General features: G+C 33.1%; 1 protein-coding gene, 2 long non-coding RNA genes and 1 other non-coding gene across 4 annotated transcripts; 3 read left to right on the top strand and 1 right to left on the bottom strand.

Annotated features, from left to right (window-relative positions):
• The first annotated feature begins 480 nt into the window (after positions 1 to 480).
• On the top strand, positions 481 to 1722 carry LOC129300633 (uncharacterized). The gene is made up of 3 exons (XR_008590800.1): positions 481 to 640; positions 999 to 1113; positions 1589 to 1722. It is a non-coding gene; the product is annotated as an uncharacterized LOC129300633 (long non-coding RNA).
• Positions 1723 to 4187: 2465 nt separating this feature from the next.
• On the top strand, positions 4188 to 5909 carry LOC129300635 (uncharacterized). The gene is made up of 2 exons (XR_008590801.1): positions 4188 to 5158; positions 5635 to 5909. It is a non-coding gene; the product is annotated as an uncharacterized LOC129300635 (long non-coding RNA).
• Positions 4712 to 4871, top strand: LOC129300636 (small nucleolar RNA snoR143). The gene has a single exon (XR_008590802.1). It is a non-coding gene; the product is annotated as a small nucleolar RNA snoR143 (small nucleolar RNA).
• Positions 5910 to 6817: 908 nt separating the features above from the next.
• Positions 6818 to 8996, bottom strand: LOC129300632 (expansin-A4). Its single transcript, XM_054939204.1, has 3 exons — positions 8790 to 8996; positions 8359 to 8677; positions 6818 to 7577 (listed from the first exon to the last, which is right to left on the bottom strand). The coding sequence occupies exons 1-3, from the start codon at positions 8938 to 8940 to the stop codon at positions 7268 to 7270; spliced, it is 780 nt and encodes a 259-aa protein (XP_054795179.1). The 5' UTR covers positions 8941 to 8996; the 3' UTR covers positions 6818 to 7267.
• Between the last annotated feature and the right edge of the window lie 7250 nt (positions 8997 to 16246).

Raw genomic sequence — 16246 nt, 5'->3', positions numbered from 1 at the left:
AATTGTTCATAGTGGCTTAGTGGCTATTGTTGTTTGGGTATTGTCATGCGGATCCCTTGTTGACCTTGAACATCATGAAATGTTAAGGATACGACAGTGAGACAGACACCAAGCTTGAGGGAAAAAGGAGCCGCCCCTCCTAAATCCTTTTTTCCTTTGGCATCGTCACCTCATAATATTAATATATGAAGATAATGCCATTTTCTTGAAAAGATTTTTGATTCTAGCCCCTAAAAATTCTAGATGCTTTTGTCAAATAAATTAATCTATATATCTTATATATCAAAGTCACTTCAAGCTGCTTAGGAAATGGCTTATTGTCGACTCCTCACTCATATTACTGTTCAATTGAACAGTTCCAGCTTCATTTTTTTTATCTGGCTTAGCATCCAGATTGCTGCTCCAGGAAATAAGTACAAGAAAAGGTTCCTTCTCTTTATTTTCAAATTTCAAAACTCACTCCCAAGTCTCAAATTTCAATGAATGAAAAAGATAATCACTCTGCCTGTCCTTTTCCTTTCTCCTTTTTCCCCCTCTTCCTCTCACCCCCTCTCTTCTCTCCTTGAGTTCTGCCTTTAGCATTCCAGGCTTCCTCCGTTCAGCTTTCAAGACTCTATTCAAATTCGCAGCCTCTACACTGGTACGTTTTCCTTTCTCCCCTTTTCTTTTCCCCTCACCCTCTATTCTTGTAGCTCTGCATCAAGATTCTAAACTTCCTCCGGTTCAGCTTTCATGTCTTTCCTCCCCGAGCTCCACTTCCTCTGTTTAGACTCAAATGCACACGTTGTCTTGCATTTCATTCTTCATCCCCGTTGGCCAGCTTTTGGTGACTCCATATCCACCAAGGGATTTTGACTCATGGGTCCTTCGATTTGACGAGATTAGCTTGCATTATGAGTTTTCCATTTTTTTAAATGATGCTTTGTTATTTTACTTTTTTAGCTTTCAATGATCTGGTACTCTTCATCATCCTCTCATTTGATTTGATCATTTGACAGCTTTTAGGCGAAGTATCGTTCAAAATATAACAAGCATCTCGGCCATTTCTCTACCTATGAAGTGTATGGGAACATGATTGGAAGCTTTCTCCTAAGAGATATGCATCTTTGTAAGGTAAGCTTTCATTTCCCAGATGCCCCCATGATTGAAGCTATTTCATTATATGAGAGGATTGGTGACTTTTAAAATTTATTGACAGCATTTAAATAAGGGTTTTTTTTTATTGAACCAACTATCAGAGTTGATGTAGATACCTTTATGCAAATTAGGAGAGGAGAAGTTTTTGGACTTGTTCTCTATGTAAAAACATTTAATATCGAGGAAGAAACTATTAAATTAGCAAATGATACCCAATGAATTTATGTCTAAATTACTTTACCATTACACTTTGTTTTACTCTTACTTTATTTGCTATTGACATTAAAGTTACTATGTATTTTGGTGTTTCATAGATATGAGATATCAAAGACTAACCTAAGATTGTCATAAAAACAAATAAAGTGATTTGGTTGCTTTTGGGTTGTTATTGTTGTTGTTTCGAATATGTTACTTTTGGACTAAAACAGCATATTATTTTGCTTCATTGTAGGCTTTTCAAGTGGGAATCGTATGGATCAATTGCCCAAATCTGTGCTTCGTTCAAACCTCATGAAGAAAACCAAATTGCAGCATGCTAAGAAATAGATTTGTTAGTTGTAATTGATATTTTTCTTTAAATTTTTTACATGCTTCTTTGACTTTTCATTTTTTTTGAAAGAAAGTCAAATGAATATATCAACTAAAAAGCATAAAAATATTCTTACAATTCAAAAGATAATAAAAAATGGCAATTGTAGAGAAAAAAATCAATAAGTTATTGCAATTGTTGCTTCTCGAACAAAACAGAATTAAAATAATCAAGCAATTAGAAAACATCATGAGCAAAGTAATCAACTTTTTCCTTCAAAGGCCTTAAGTTTCCTTTATAAGTTGAAATGGTGATGTGACCTAGAATGTGTGCGTGATCAAGGCTACCCATGAAATTGTAAATCTAGCATAGAATTGTTCCTAGGCAAGCCAATCCAAATCCTTATGACAAACTTTTCAAATCATGAACCTACTCAACTCATCACTATTATACAAGACTTGAGATCCACAGGCGATGAGCCTACTTTTTTGAATTTTGTGATCTTAATTATCCATTTATTTCTAGAAAATTGAGATGACTTGACTATGAAGGAATTCAAAACTGAAGATGATAATTATCCATTTTTGAACTTTTTGAGTTGAATTTTATTGAAGATGATAATGCTGGCTTTCGTTGGCAAGCATTCCTGATGAAACTTAGCTATCAATGAATGTCTCGAATAACTTGATATGAAGAAAATTTGAAAGTCCCATGAAGGGCTTGATTTCTGTTAAACCAAATTAAGTGAAGGAGAAGGAAGATTCCTTCGAGCTTTGGAATCTTATTATCACGATATGATGCTTCTGATGTGGAGATGATCCATTCTACTAGTCCTATAGCAGACATACCATGAGAATGGATAGAACATGAGCCACACCAAATGGCTTTGATAAAAGGGCTATCACATAAAATGTGCTCTAGGGATTCATCACAACCACAACCAAAAACACACTAGATGGATGCCAATACATAATGCTTGAGAAGTATGTCTCTAGTTGGAATATTTTTATGAACAAGCTTCCAACTAAAGAGCAACGCTTTGTAAGGGGGGTTCAATTTCCAAATAAAAGACAAGACGTTGGCGCTATAACAAAGATGGACTGCATCAAGAAATGTGGAGAGATTCTTGTACCCCTTTTTAACAGTATAAGAATCATTCATCCAACCCAATTTGTCTAAAGAATCAAAAAAAAGAAAGGGGGATCTACAATATTTGATCAACAATCTCAATCCTGTGTATTTCATTAAGAAGAGAGAGATTGCACCTAAACCTTTGCCAAGGCTAGTGTGAAGCGATAATGAGGCTATAAACTGTATTAGGTTGTTGTCTGTGCACAAAAATCACATCTAAAGGTTTCCACTATTTTTCATGAGTAAGGGATCAGACTACCATTACCTACTTGCTAAGAGAAATGGGATGTGCTAGTATCAGCTGATTTGAGAATGCCCTTCTAAAACCAACTAGCATTATAAGGCTTGTTGAGAGAGAATCCATCCCTAGAATTAATATACTTGAGTTTTAGTATGTTTTTCAAAAGAGAGTAAGGCTTAGATTGGAAGATTCTCCAAATCTATTTGGCAACGAGTGCCAGATTCATTAATCCTGTATTGAAGCTGTAGATTCAAAAGATGAATATTTTTCTTTCCTTCTCCAATACCAACAAAAAATAACTAATTTAAAATCAATGATATCACAAATTTTTTTAGGTTTACTTTTTTATATTCATTTCCATTGAATTGAGCACACTCTTCCATATTAAAAATAATAAAATTTGAATTGTAAAATAAAGTCAAACTCCATCAGTTCATTCAATAGAAATATATTATATGTTAAAACTTGAATTAATAAAAAACATATTAAATGGATACAGATAAAATCACCTCTAAAAAATGATTTATTTTTACATTCAAATTAATAAAATAGAAATTGGCATTTCTAGATGACAAGACAACAGCTCATTGATTTTGGAATAATTTCGCCTAGTGCAATTTTTTTCATTTATTCCATTTTAATATAATTAGTGGATAAAACTTCAAATCACTAACCCGAAAGAGCTTAAGAACTTATTTATGAATTTTAAAGTTTCATTTTTTTTTATTGTTTTATCTATTCTCTTTATACAAACAAAACTAATAGATAAATAATTTTGCAACATTTACGGAGGAGCTTTGGTTGAGTTAAAATATAGATAATTTTGAAAATATATACTCCCTCTGTTCAAAAATATAAAATATTTTTAACCGAATCTCACCTCTCAATAAAGTAGTTACCTCATTTCAAACTAACTTTTTTTTATATTTACTTTATTTATTTCAAACTATTATTTTTTATAATAAATTTATATTATTAATTAAATTAATATATTAAAATTCACATGTTATAATTTAATTTTAATATAAGTATGTGAAGTATATAAATTTTGGCTAAAAACATATAGCATTTTGGATGAAGCTAAACTTTGTGCAAAAAAATTTAAAACCATTACCAATTTTAAATTTCCATTTTATGGCGGGGCGATAGTCTAGAGAAAAAGATAGAGGAGAGAATTGTGAGGTCGCTGGAAACCCAAACCCTAGAAGAGAGGACGAAGGAGGAGGTCCTTTTCCTATATAAGCGCCCCGGCGGCTGATGAGTACAGCATTTCTAGGGCTGTGATTACAAAGAGAGAGGCTTGAGTGGGTCTGATTGGAACTGGGAATGGGGATGACCGACCACGGAGCCTGAAGGTGCCGCCGACACTCTTCGCCGGAAGGGTTCGGCTTCGGTATCTCGGCGACTCGGCCTCATGTCTACCCCCCTGTTTCAATTGAATTCTCCCTACCATGACGGATCTTTCTAAAATTTACACTTGATATGAGCCCTCATTTCTTCTGATTTCTACCTTCCACGCTCCCCTCTGATTTTTTTTTTTTGGGGAAAATTTCCCTTAGGGTTTCTGGAGACTTGCACTGGTTGTTTTTCCTTAGAGAAAACACTTGATTACGGTTTGTTTTCTCGCTGAAGCTTCAGTGCTGACAGAGAAAGCCTGATCAGAGCACTCGCTTTAGTTGCAGATAACAGGTTTTGTTCAGCGGAAGAAAACTGGTTGTTTCTGGGACTTAGTGGTGTGTTGTGATCAGGCAGCGGCCAGACAACCGTAGGGATGGTATCCACAGACGATGGGTTTCTTTCTTCTCACTCGTCTACTGATCCCATCGCACATTTTCTTTGTGTTTGTTGATTCTTGTTTGTTTGCTTGCTTTTCGTCAGTTTCAGCCGGCTAGTCTTTTCTTGAATATAATTTGAGGGTAGATACTCTATAATGATCCCAGGACGAAGAGGAAGGGCAAATTGCCGAATTATATTTTGAGGAAAGATATTTTTACTCTAATTTGGTTTATATTTTGAAGAGAATTGATTTGGATTGGTTAAATATTTACCGGGTGTAGAGACTGTGTGTGTAGAGCTTGATGATGGAAAACAGGAATGGAAGAAATATTGGATAACTTCTGGTATGGTATGCCTTTGACAAAGCCAATGGCTAAGCTAGCGTTTTGGGTGTGCCAAAGAATGATACAACAGAATATTATATTGTGGGCTTTACAAAAACTAGAGTGGCAGAGTCATTGAGTGGTTTAAAACTGATTTAATTTTATTGTTATGAGATGTTTTGGAAATAAAAAAATAATAAACATATTTTTATTTTTTCTTATTTTTTAAAATTATAATTTCAAAACACTTAAAAATTGTTTTTATTTTTTTATTTTTTAAAATGATATTTATTTTTAAAAAATATTTTTTAAAAATATATTATTAAATAGATTTTTTTATTCTCATATTTTAAAAAATAAAGTTTTCAGGACAAATTAAATATGTCCGGTGTTTCTGTTTGTTAATTACTGATGACATGAAAGGGAATAATATTTGTCAAAGGAACAGAATCTAATTCGTAAAGCTGGTTAATTAGAATATGATATTGTTACTGCAGGATGACTGCCTTCCGTGATCTCAAGAAGCCATGTAGCATCTAAACCTACACTGCCTTGAAAATATGGACTGCAATTCCATTGCCAAATCCTGAGACAAACTCGGCTTGCCTTTTGGCAATAAATCTGCCAGAAGTGCAGAACTCTGTGTGAAGATCTGTGAAGTTCTAGGTTTCATATAGTGATATTTCCTATAATTTTATGGAGTTTTACTTTTACTCTTTATAATTTTTTTTTCTGTATTTTGAGTTTCTATAATTTTAACAAAATTAGATCACATTTGTTACTTTCATTTTTTTTAATTTTAATACTTTTAGTCCTTATAAGGACTGAAAAAATTATAAATAAAATACAAAAATTAAAAATAAAATTAGAGTGATCGATTTTGTTTTCCTCTTGATATTTATTAGAGGGCTAGATGAATCCAACGAAATGATTGCTGCATTAGAATAATCCTGGACTCACGGACACCGTCGCCAATAAAAAAGGAACACTGTTGTAGCCCCTCTAGGCCCAAATCTTTTCCTTGGCCCAACAAGAAAACTCTTGAGAAATCATGAAATGAACCCCACTTATTTAAAAAAAAAAAAATTGAAACAAACACCACTTGTTCCTGTTTGCAGTGTTCGGACAAAAAAATCATCCTTACTTGATCTTGTGTTTTAATAATGTTAATATTCCCTTCGTTCGTTTCTTATCTATAGACGCGCAAAAGCTGTGGAAAATTAAGGGGTTATCCAATGACTATAGTGATTGGAGGGTTACTCTCCTTATCTAATGCCACTTTTCCCTATGAATATAATGGGCACTCAATTTTCATACACAAGAGTTTGCCGATCTTAAAACAGGTTTTTAAGTAATGTCAATGGACCAGTGATGACATCTTTTTTTATTTTTTTAATACTTGTTTCTAAAAGGAAAAACTTCATCTTTTTTTGAAAAAAATAAAATAAAATGCTTTTAACTTTCAGTTTTGCTTTATTTATCTCTCGTTAGTGAGGGTACATTAAGTCAAATCCTTCCTCAATTCATCGTCCAGAACCTTATCTTCATTATAGAACCCAAGCTGGAACATCCCGTTGGGAAGTGATTTTTATACTAATTAAAACCTTGTGAATCCATTTGTTTGATTGTTTCATCCACGCAAACATTGAAGTGAAAAACTGGAGACTGAAGAGTAGTAAATGCTATGAACTTACAACTAAATTTCGCATTAGAGAACTAATCAATACACAAACACATTCAAAGAAGAGACTAAAAGGGATGCATTGACTCTCAGTCTCTCTTAACATACATAAACGTAGCTGCGGGCTCACAAATTAGCAGCCAGCCACTTCAGCGTCTTGAAAATTCACTTTGACTTTTCCCAATCCCCAATCCCTCCCACTCCCAAAAGAAAAGGGGGCGAAAAAGACACTAATATAAGTCAAAAAGTTTCCTCGCCGTCTCCACGTACTACTACAGTACTACTTTTTCTTTTTCTTTTTTCCCTTTCTTCTCCTCGCCGTTCCCGCGTATCCACATTCCAAAGCCAAAACAAGAAAACAAAAAGACAAAGAAAAAAAAAAACGCAAGCAAGATTTTTTTTTTCCAAAAATATATTTTATATAATCGGCGGGAGCAAGTTCGGAGATCTCAGACCCTGAAGTTCTTGCCGGTGAAGGTTTGGCCGAATTGCCAGTTGGAAGGGACGATGTTCCAGGAGGTGGATGTCCGCCGGTCGCTGCCGGTGACCCTGAAGGACAGTGACTGACCGATCAGGACGGCGTTGGATTGCCAGTTCTGACCCCAATTACGGCTCATGTTCATCCACTCCGTCTTCGACCCCTTCACGCTCACCCTCACAACATCCCCGGCGCCGGCTACGTTCGTTATCAGAACCAGGTTGAAGTACTTGAACCCGTTGATCGTAAACCTTATCCCTCCGCTTTTCCGGCAAGGTATCCTGCATAATAAACGATCCGTAACATAATGATGAAGTTGAACCATTATTATTCATTGAGATATCAAGCTCTGAAAAGGTCATCACGGTGACAACAGACGAGGTACAGAGTACGAGGCATGAGGATGGCGAGATAAAGATTCGAGAGATGGTTTGGGAGTCCTGTAATTACGCGGTGTGGTGTGGGTTCGTTTGTCAAAAAGTCAAAACCTGAGCTGGATTCAGACCAAGGGCTTGGATTCTCTGTGTGGGGTTTTGGTGGGGTCACGATCAATAACGTGATTCTTTGACATGGATGTGGGACAGAAGGGAAGTGATTGCACTTTCATGGATCAACGGCTCAGCTTTTACGACGACACAAATTGTACGATACTTGATCAGAGTTCACACGGCTGTACCAATCATCTCCTCCCAAAAGGCCAAAACTTTATAGTTATACTAATAACCCCTACGCCCAACTATGCAGCAGAATCTCATTCACTTCTTAGTTTTTTACCAAATGCTGAAGATTTGCCCAGTCATTCGACCGGGTTAAGTGTTAAAAGTTGTACTGAAGAGTCGTGAACAAAACACTAAGCAACGATTTAACAAATTACTCGTCCAATCTTCAATCATCAGATCGAATACTACGATTTTTACTCTGGTTAAATTGGAGGGAAAAAATTGGGTCTTCATTTAATAGATAACAGTCAGTTCGATCAAGAAACAGCATTAACAAACAAACAAGGACGATGAGACTACGGCGTCTGAGTAAAGTAGGAAAAGGGCAAGGGAAGGGACGTACCGGCGGTAAGAGACGGGCACGATGCCGGCGCGGTACTCGGCGATCTTGAGGAACATGGGCATGGCGAGGTCGAAATGTGGCCGTGGGGGGTTGCACCAGCCGCCATTGTCGCTGGGAAGAGCATAGTTGGGTGGGCAAAAGTTGGTGGCCGTCACGAAGATCGACGGGCTGCCGGGATGGCACCATTGTGGGTCGCTGCCGCACTTGATCTCGAAGCAAGCCCCACAGCTCAGGCCATTGTTGAACAGAGCCGTGCTCAGCGCCGCCGTGTTCACCCCATACCCTTGGCTGTACAAGTTCCCATACCCACACGCGCCTCCTGCACATACAACACAATTCGCAGAATTTTTAAGAAATGGGTTTTACTTAATCGGCCATTCGAGTAGGAAAGCTTAGAGCTTTGTTCTAGTTTAGGTGAAGAAATGGAGTACCCATGGTGCCGGAGGCGTCACTACCGCCGTAGAAAGTAGCGTGGGCGTTCTGCCACTCTCCGCCGGAGTAGACGCCGGGAATTTTAGCATGGGTGAGGGTTAGAGAAGCAATGAGGGAAACAATAATGGCGAGGGAAGTGAGGAGAGCCATTGGAATCGATGCTGGCTCTTGAGATTGCAGGGTGTGTATATGTTCCTGAGGATTAAAACAGAGGAAGGAGGTGGTATTTATGGAGGCAGGGGAGGGAAGAAAAGTGAAAAATTGTTTATTAAAAAAACACAAAGAAAAAGAAAAAGTGAACATTCAGGGGACGCAATTATCATCCTTAATTAATGCTTCATTGTCTCCTTAACGCCGCAAATGACTTTTTTCCACTTGGAAATAAAAAATTCAATTTGTTTTAAGCAAATTACACTTAACAACCCTAAATTAAATATATTTATAACTTTATATTATGTTTATTTTTTAAAATGATTGCTATTCTTGAGATTATAAAGCGTCAATATGTCAATATAATATGACCAAAATATGAGTTGCTGTTTCGATTTAACATTGTTTAACTATTATACTTACCTAACAATTTAATGACACGCACGTCCAAATACACACACAAGCAAATAAATGGATCTGTAACCTAAAAAGGTATGAGTTTTGTGCCAGTAGAACCAGAAACTTCGACATTAAAGATGAATACATGTGTGTCCTTGTTAAATTAAATATGCAAGTTCTATGTATATTGATAAATTAAATTTTGATAGCACCTCCATTCTTCTCTATTTGTCAGTCTTCCTTCTCTGTCCGTGCCTCTATTGGACCATGTATTTGTGGACGGAGGCTTTGGGAAAATTTCACAATAATCCCCCTTTTGTCTACTGGCGTGGAGTTGGGAAGGTAACAAAGGCACAATTTATTAAGTTGTTGTAATTATCAGTTAATTAATTTTATTTTTGGAAGGAGTCAAAATTCTTTAATTTCCATTCATATTCCTTGTGTTTAGGAAATAGCACTGTGTGTGTGTGGGAGTGAGAGGGAGAGAGAGAGAGATATGCAATATGGGTTTAAAACCTTAGCACTGTTTACATTCCACCGCATCCTTGTTATTTAGGTGAATATTGTGTTATTGCATTAAATATTATTTTTGTGCACATTACAAAAATGAAAAGCTCAGAAAAATGCACGAAGATAGCTAGCATGTTACCTTTTTTTTTTATCGAGTAATGTATATTTTTATTTAGTGTGAAAAATTAGTCATGCCATCTCTCGAGTGTAGGGGACAAAAGAGAATGCGGAGCTCTGATGCAATATCCCTTTGCTTCATTTGCAAGTTGTGCTTTCGAGTGACAAGTAATATCATAATAATCAATTTCTATTTGTAATCTGTTTCCTTTTTTTTTTAATCTTCTTTTTTCTTCACTATTTCGAGTTTAACTTCTCTGGGGAAGTAAATCCTTAGAGATATCTGCAATGGGAAGTTGAGTTCTCCGATCTAATTATATACAGTTTGTCTTCTATCTTTTCTGACCACGTGATTTAACATTTGGACAATTCACAGATCTCGTGTGTGTGTGTGTGTGTGTGTGTTACTGAAGTTTTAAACTGTCCGATTTAATTGTTAAAAGTTTAAATTTGATTGTTTATCCTTTGTCATGATTTAATATGTTAATAAAAAATTTATAAAAAACCAAATATAAATTCTTCAGATCTTGAACTAATGATTAGATTAAAAAAAAAAACAGAGAGGAAGAGGTATAAGCCAAAAATATGAGCTAAGCTTGTCTAGCTACCCATTTAAGTTTGTTCATTTAAGTTCGGTCTTTGAACATTGAAATTGAAGAGGCTTCTCAGTCTTGCTTGTTTGTTTTTAAGAAAGAAGGGTTCAATCTATCCTTTGAAATTTGTATTTATTTTAAATTCAAAAAATTATGGTATCTCATATTTTTATACTTAATTTAAAATTTAGAATATGTGTTTGTACTTTAAATCGAGGGTTTGTTTTTATTTTGAATTTTATAAAATTTAGCTTATATTTTAAAGCATGGGCAATGTTCTAATATAAAACTTAATTTTTCCAAAACAAAACAGGCTTTCTAGCCCAGCTTTGAGCGTTATCAATAAATATTGAATTTAAAAAACAATTAATTTTGGAATAAAATAAATTATATCTAAACTGGAGCATCAGATATAATTTGTTCAGATCTTGAACTATTGATTGGGAAAAAAAAACAAAGGGAAAGAGGTATATAGAACCAAAAATACGAGCTGAGCTTGTCTATCTACTCGCCTAATCTCGTTTTTGTTAAACCCCACGCTTTGAGAATTGAGATTTTAGTATAAAGGGACTCCTTAGTCTTGCCTGTTTATTTTTAAGGGGGGAAAAAAGGTTTGGTCCAGTTAAACTTGTATTTAATTTAAATTTAAAAAATTATGGTGTCTTATATCTTTATACTTAATTTAAAATTTAGAACATGTGTTTGTGCTTTAAATCCAAGGTTTGTTTTTATTTTGGATTTTATAAAATTTAGTTTATACTTTAAAGCATGGACAATCTTATAATATAAATTTTAATTTTTAAAGATAGGGTTAATGAGCATATTAAATCATAAATTATTACATAAATAACATTTTAAACTCTGAACTCTTGAAACGTGTAAAAACTCGTCTCAACTTTTAAATTTTCAGCACCTAAAATCTCATCGTTAAGTTAACAAAATGACTATTATTTTTTGTAATTGTAAAGCTCAGTTGTACTTTAATGTGGCACTTATCTTATCATTTAAAAATAACTATTTTTTTTTAACTTAACGACAAGGTTTCAGACACTTGAAATTTAAAAGTTGAAAGAGTTTTTGCACATTTTAAGAGTTTAAGATCTATAATATTCAATAATCCTTAAAAATAAAATACGCTTTCTAACTCAATTTTGAACCTTATCAATAAGTACTAAATTTAAAAAAACAATTAACTTTAGAATAAAATAGATTTTGAATTGGAGCATCAAGCTCGTCCATTTCCAAGCACTATAAAAAGAATGGGTAAAAAAGCTTCCATACCCTAAATTTTGCAACATGGGTGAAGTTTTAAGAAGCTCAAAATCATTTAAACAATTAATAAAAATAAATGATAAAAAATACATGTAAACACAACTATTATTTAGTCATATATGGCAAATGGGTGGCACTGGAAAAAAGATAAGCACAAAATGTGGACTTGAAAGAAAGGGTGGGCAATTTAATAACAAGATGTGTAAAATTGATCTACTGAACAACACTAAAAAGATGAACTGAATTAAACCAAACAAGGATTGAACTAAAATTTAACAATTTGATTTGGTTGGTTAATTCGGGTTTAGGTTACTTGGACTTGAGCCAATTTTATTATTTTTTTATTAAAATAAACAAGACTTATTTATAAAATTAGGCTTCTAAAGTGATAGTATCTCATTTTAATGAAGGGTTAGAGTTGTGATTTATCAAATTATATATTTGCTTTTATTTAAGTACAATTAAAAAGAATAAAATAAAATAAAGTAATTAACAACTAAATATAATTTATAAATTAATAATTAATAAATTATATATACACGATAATTTGATTGATTCGATCTATTTAATTCTAAATTTTATTAACCAAATCAAATGATTAATTAAAATATTTAAAAAACTTAATAGATCAAACTAAATAACAAAAATTCCATTTGATTTTTAATTTTGGTTAAGTTTTGATCATCCTTACTTGAAAGCATGAAGGTGTGAGTAGAAGAGAGTGGAAAATTAGAGCCAAAGTATGATTTTATCGCAACCTTGATTCGCCTCAAAGGCCAAAAAGCAACAAAACCTTGACCATAATAGCTTCGGGACATAAGAATATAATACAGGGTGTTTACTTCCTTTTTTTTTTTTTTTGGTTTGGTGCCTTTTCCATCTCACTAATGAAACTTGACAGTGGGGTCAACATGTATTATATTCAACCACAACGAAGCGGGCAAACACAATTTAATTATTTTTCAAAAAAAAAAAGAAGATAACTAGAAATTAAACAATGTCATAGGAAAATGCGTGATTCTCATTTGGAAATTACAGGCATCGGTTTACATGAGCTTCTACGTCTTTCTTTTTTGACTGGTGAAGGGATCATAATATACAACCAACGAATAAATAAGAATAAGTCATATTTGGAAGACTCCCATGAAAGTCACGATTCGTCGAATGCGTTATTCTCATGGATACAAACTACAAAGTTATATATATTTAAACACACAAATTTACTGTTTTTAATTTAGATTTAGATCCTTATTGATAATCACTCCCTTCTATTCAAAATATAAACATTTCTCCTCAACTAATCTTAATTTAAAATATAAGTAACTTAATACATATAAAAAATATTTTTTTCATTTTACCTCTCATATTTATTAATATAGACCTTTGTGTAAATGTATTTTTCACCTATTATGGAGTGCATTTATAATTGAGATTATGAATAAAAATAATATATATTTTTTTATGAAAATGAAAATTTTATTAGTATACAGATTTCTTAAAAAAAACTATTTATATTTTAGATTAAATGAAGTAATAAAGAAGAAAACAGCAAAAAATGTAGCATAGACAATGGATTTTGGGGATCTCAAGCCAAATGACACTCCTTGAACTTGGCTAGGGTAAACTTGACATTGGTGATGCTATTAACTTAAATGAAGTTACTACTTGTGAAAGCATTATCTATGATGAAAAAAAGAATTGAATAAAAGACTTTTCTAAATGCCTTAACTATTATCCTAACACTGTTATTGAACTTTTGGATATCTTTAAAGGGTTCAACTTTTATTAAAAAAGTAATTTTTTAAAGTTAACATCTACTCCAATTCTCTCTCTCTTGCTCATTCATTATAATTTTAATGACAATCATCCTCTATTTAAAACCATCACAAAAATTAAATATTTTATTATAAGAAATTAGATGATAACTTTGATTATATTTAAAAAAAGCCAACAATTATTGTCATTTGTACGGTTTTTTGCCGTGATACTCCTCATCTTGTTTCTCATGACTTGATTGTTGTTATTTGCATAGTTTTTGCTCTGACCCTCCTCGTTAAAAAAAAAAAAAAAAAAGGATTTCGCGGGACCCATGTTAGCCCTCATTCATCGCTCCACGGATCACGCCGTGCGTTGCCCGTACATTTGGGTTAGCCCGTAAGTAGGGCAATTGGTGGATTTGGCTTTGCGTCTATGAAGCTGTCGTTAGTCATCTTAATTAGAAAATGTTTTTTTTATTAGACAACAACATCCCTGTCATCTCCTTTTTTTTTAACATTTAAATACAATTTTATATATTTTTAATCAATTTTTACAATTAATTTGAATTACTATATAATCGTTATCGTTAGTCATACAACGGGTACATAACAAATTATATACTGCTACTTTTTTTTTCTGTGTGCGCGTGAAACTGCAACTTATTTCAAGCTTGATCATTCAATATTTCTAAGTTTGATTCCGAAAGAAAAACATTTTTTGTTTCTTACCTAAATTTTAGGCTAGGATCACATTTTTTATTGGCAGGAAATTTCTGGGTCTCATAGCAAGAATATGTTACATGATTTAAAAAAAAAAATACCAGTAGAAGAATTCAACTATTACATTTGGACATTCCTTTCATAAACATCTGGGAAATTGGTCAAAAGGGACCAAAAGACTAAAATATTAAGGTAAAGGGAATTATATGTTTACGGAGTAGTGAGTGAATTTACTTATTAGATTATTATGAATATTATTTTACTGTTATTTATTGTAAAGGTATTGTTGATAATACATTTTTTTTATAAAAAAAAAAGAATGACGTCCACGTGACAATTTCACCCATCGGAATACCTCCTCGTCAAATTTGGGTGACAATTGATGTTATTATGAATTTCTGACTTTTATAAAAATCAAAGAATGTACAATTTTCGTGGATTCCTTTTCCAGTATGTCTGCAAGGAGTCGTCTTCATTAGACAACAACCTTTTAAATCACTATAAGAAAATAATTTTCATGTATGTAATTTGATATTATTTAAAAGATTAAAATTATTAGAATTTAATAAAAAATAATTAGGGCATCTGTGCATGCATCGAGATGGTACCTACCACAGAAGTCCACGTTAGGTAGCTTTCGAGGAAAGGAAGTGTGAGTTGGATTAATTGCCGAATCAAGTGGATAAACAAAATCTAAGAGATATGCCACGTCATCAATATAATAAAGCGGTGGCTCAACAACACACACCCACTTCTTCAAACTCGCACATTACGTGTCCTTTGATAAATCACTTCGCGTGTCACGCGATCCCTATAGTTTCTTCTTCACTTTCTTGTAACGCCACATTTATTGTGTCGGTTCTTCATTTCCTTGCCTTTTTTTTTTTTCACTTTAAATGTTAGTTCAATTGCAAGAGTTTGATTCATAAATCATAATCTTCAATATCATTTGATCAAATCTTATTATAATATAAAAACCCCGTCAATTGACGATTTGTAATATTTGTAAGTTCTATGATTCTAAAGACACATGCATGCATTGAATTCTAGTAAATTTTCATGATTTAACTTATCTAAATTTTTTTCAAAAAGAACCCTAAATTATCTAATAATATGAAATTTTACTTTGGTGACAAGATAGGTTACTGTTAGGAAAAATTAGACTTATTGGCACATATTTTATTACGGACTGAGTATATTAACTAAGGATTGGTGGGGTATTTTGATATCCATCATTTTTGTTTCAGCATTTACAAATTTAAGGGTGGATTGGATATGATTTCAGCATTCTTGTTTTTTATGTTTAAAATAAAAAACAGATTTTAAAAATAGAAACCAGATACACGATATTCACTAATTAATAGAGTACTATATAGAATAAGTCTTAGGGTCTGAGACAGTATCATATATAAGAGGAATCCATTGTCTTTTTCTTTTTTCTGTTTTTCGCTGGACATTTGTCTTAAAAAATTAAGTATGTGAGTTTCATACTTATTTTTAATTCAGATAAGTAAAAGATTAAGCTTGGGGCATTTATATATTTTGTTTTTTGTTCAATTATATTTGATGTGCCTTTGTCGTGACTCACACTGGACCCCAATGACAAGAGTTCAGCTGATAAGTTCTCAGTAGAATTAAAATGAAAATCCAAGAACTAAACGGAATTTGTACTACATGGAAATTGATCCAATTTAAATATTTTTTGACCAACCGATATTTATTTGTTTTAAAGATGCGATTTTGTTGGGACATAAGGTCAAGTTTTCATATTCAAACTCATGGGATTAATGAAAGAGATTAAATATTAGTTCGGCACGATTCAATTAGTCCAAGAAGGTTTGGAGAAATATAATTTTAATATTTAAAACTTGTTCTTTCATCCAATTAATTAATTAGCATGAACGTAACATCATGCTACAACGCCCGTGATTGAAACCC

Source organism: Prosopis cineraria, unplaced genomic scaffold (genome assembly GCF_029017545.1).
Source record: "Prosopis cineraria cultivar Desert tree isolate PC_DT_omini unplaced genomic scaffold, ASM2901754v1 PC1686, whole genome shotgun sequence".
Classification (NCBI taxonomy): Eukaryota; Viridiplantae; Streptophyta; class Magnoliopsida; order Fabales; family Fabaceae; genus Prosopis; species Prosopis cineraria.
The sequence above is the reverse complement of the archived record's forward strand: the minus strand, read 5'-3'. Positions and strand labels throughout refer to the sequence as shown.